Consider the following 2,104-nt stretch of genomic DNA (forward strand, 5'->3'; position numbering starts at 1 on the left):
TTTTATAATTGTGGGTCTAATTGACATGTTCAAGGTAGTTTTTTCTCTTTTTTTAACTTTCCAACCAGGTTTTTCTTCATTGTTTATCATTTTACCTACCATAGTCATCTACCATTCTCTCCTTGCCCTAGAATCTGAGGTAAGTTGGTAAAGATGTAGAACTCCCAAAATCCCACTGCAAGATCTCCAGGCTTTAACTGGGTGTCCCCGAGACCACATCATATCCTTATGAAGGTTCTGGCCTGTTCACTGATGGAGAGCAGATATAATGTATACTGGGATCAAGCTTGTCATTTTGGATCATGAATGATCTGAAACATCTGACTAAGGCTGGCCAGTTGTATACAGTATGTATATATAAAATTTATTTTTATGGTTCTTTGATTCAATAGCTTCTGTTATTTCTGATTTTCTTGACAGATTAATAATCCTCACATATTTTCATGGGAATGGATAACCAAACGTGGGTGAGAGAATTTATTCTCCTCGGGTTGTCCAGCGACTGGGATACTCAGGTCTCTCTCTTTATCTTGTTCTTGGTCATGTACCTGGTGACAGTGCTGGGGAACTTCCTCATAGTTCTTCTGATCAGACTGGACAGCCAACTCCACACTCCCATGTATTTCTTTCTCACCAATCTCTCCCTTGTTGATGTCTCTTATGCCACAAGCATTATTCCTCCGCTGCTGATGCATCTTCTTGTAGAACATAAAGTAATCCAATATGTAAGTTGTGCAGCCCAGTTATTTTTCTCTCTGGGCTTGGGTGGGATTGAGTTTGTTCTATTGGCAGTGATGGCCTATGATCGCTATGTGGCTGTGTGTGACCCCCTAAGATACTCGGTCATCATGCATGTAGGGCTCTGCACTAGGTTGGCCATCACATCCTGGGTTAGTGGCTCCGTCAACTCCCTCATGCATACTGTCATCACATTTCAATTGCCCATGTGCACAAACAAATTTATTGATCACATATCCTGTGAAATCCTAGCTGTGGTCAGGGTGGCCTGTGTGGATACCTCCTCCAATGAGATCGCAATCATGGTTTCTAGCATTGTGCTGCTGATGACACCTTTCTGCCTGGTCCTGTTGTCCTACATCAAGATCATCTCCACAATCCTACAGATCCAGTCCACAGAGGGAAGGAAGAAAGCCTTCCAAACCTGTGCCTCTCACCTCACAGTGGTTGTCCTGTGCTATGGCATGGCCATTTTCACTTACATTCAGCCCCGCTCCAGCCCCTCTGTCCTTCAGGAGAAGTTGATCTCTCTCTTCTATGCCATTTTGACACCCATGCTGAACCCTGTGATTTACAGTGTAAGAAATAAGGAGGTGAAGGGAGCCTGGAAGAAACTATTAGGACAATTATCTGGATTAACGTCAAAAGTGGCAAGTTGGTGAATCATGAGCAGCACTTAGAGAAAAGAGCTTTGCCTGTGTGTTCTCCCACTCAATTCAGATATGACGGGCATCAACTGCATTGCCCTGGCAACCAGGAAGGAGAAAATGAAACGTGTACTGTTGGTGCTGGGTAGGAGGCTGAGCGGCTGGGTTGGGGTTTTGATGTGGAGGTATTTTTTGTCACAGCAGCTTATTCAGTGGAGTTAAGCACTGCTGTAATAGAACTTCCCACCCTTAGTCAATCTCCATTCATATGGCCTGAGAGTTATTGAGGAAAATACCATTTACTGTTTTGATTTGTCATATTGTTTGTAATGACAGGCCTTTCCATGGATCTTACCTTCGACCACTGGTTCCTATTTATCCAAATTTTGTTTATCGTGCGTTATCGTGTTTCCATTGGGAACAAAATGCATTTTCGTATTTGAAGACTCACTTAAAATGATGTGCGGCATATGTAGCCGTATCCAGTCATTGTGTGAGTCGCTGTTCTGAGGAGAGTGTTGCTATCAAGGCCGATTAAAATGTTTTTGTGCAGGACCTGCTACGTGTGGATATACAGCCTCTATCTGAGTAACGGAAATAACTGAGTGCAGAAACATGAACTAAAGTTCTTGTTTTACTCTGATAAGGGTATAAACGAGGGTTGTTTGTACACAATGACATTTTGGCTAAGGAATATCTGAGATTCAGTTCCTGCTGAA

General features: G+C 42.8%; 1 protein-coding gene across 1 annotated transcript; it reads left to right on the top strand.

The window, feature by feature from the left end:
* The first annotated feature begins 438 nt into the window (after positions 1-438).
* On the top strand, positions 439-1,441 carry LOC131398507 (olfactory receptor-like protein OLF3). The gene has a single exon (XM_058532110.1). It carries the CDS (start codon positions 444-446, stop codon positions 1,398-1,400), a length of 957 nt encoding a protein of 318 aa, XP_058388093.1. The 5' UTR covers positions 439-443; the 3' UTR covers positions 1,401-1,441.
* The last annotated feature ends 663 nt before the right edge of the window (positions 1,442-2,104 follow it).

This window comes from Diceros bicornis, chromosome 3 (assembly GCF_020826845.1).
Source record: "Diceros bicornis minor isolate mBicDic1 chromosome 3, mDicBic1.mat.cur, whole genome shotgun sequence".
NCBI lineage: Eukaryota > Metazoa > Chordata > Mammalia > Perissodactyla > Rhinocerotidae > Diceros > Diceros bicornis.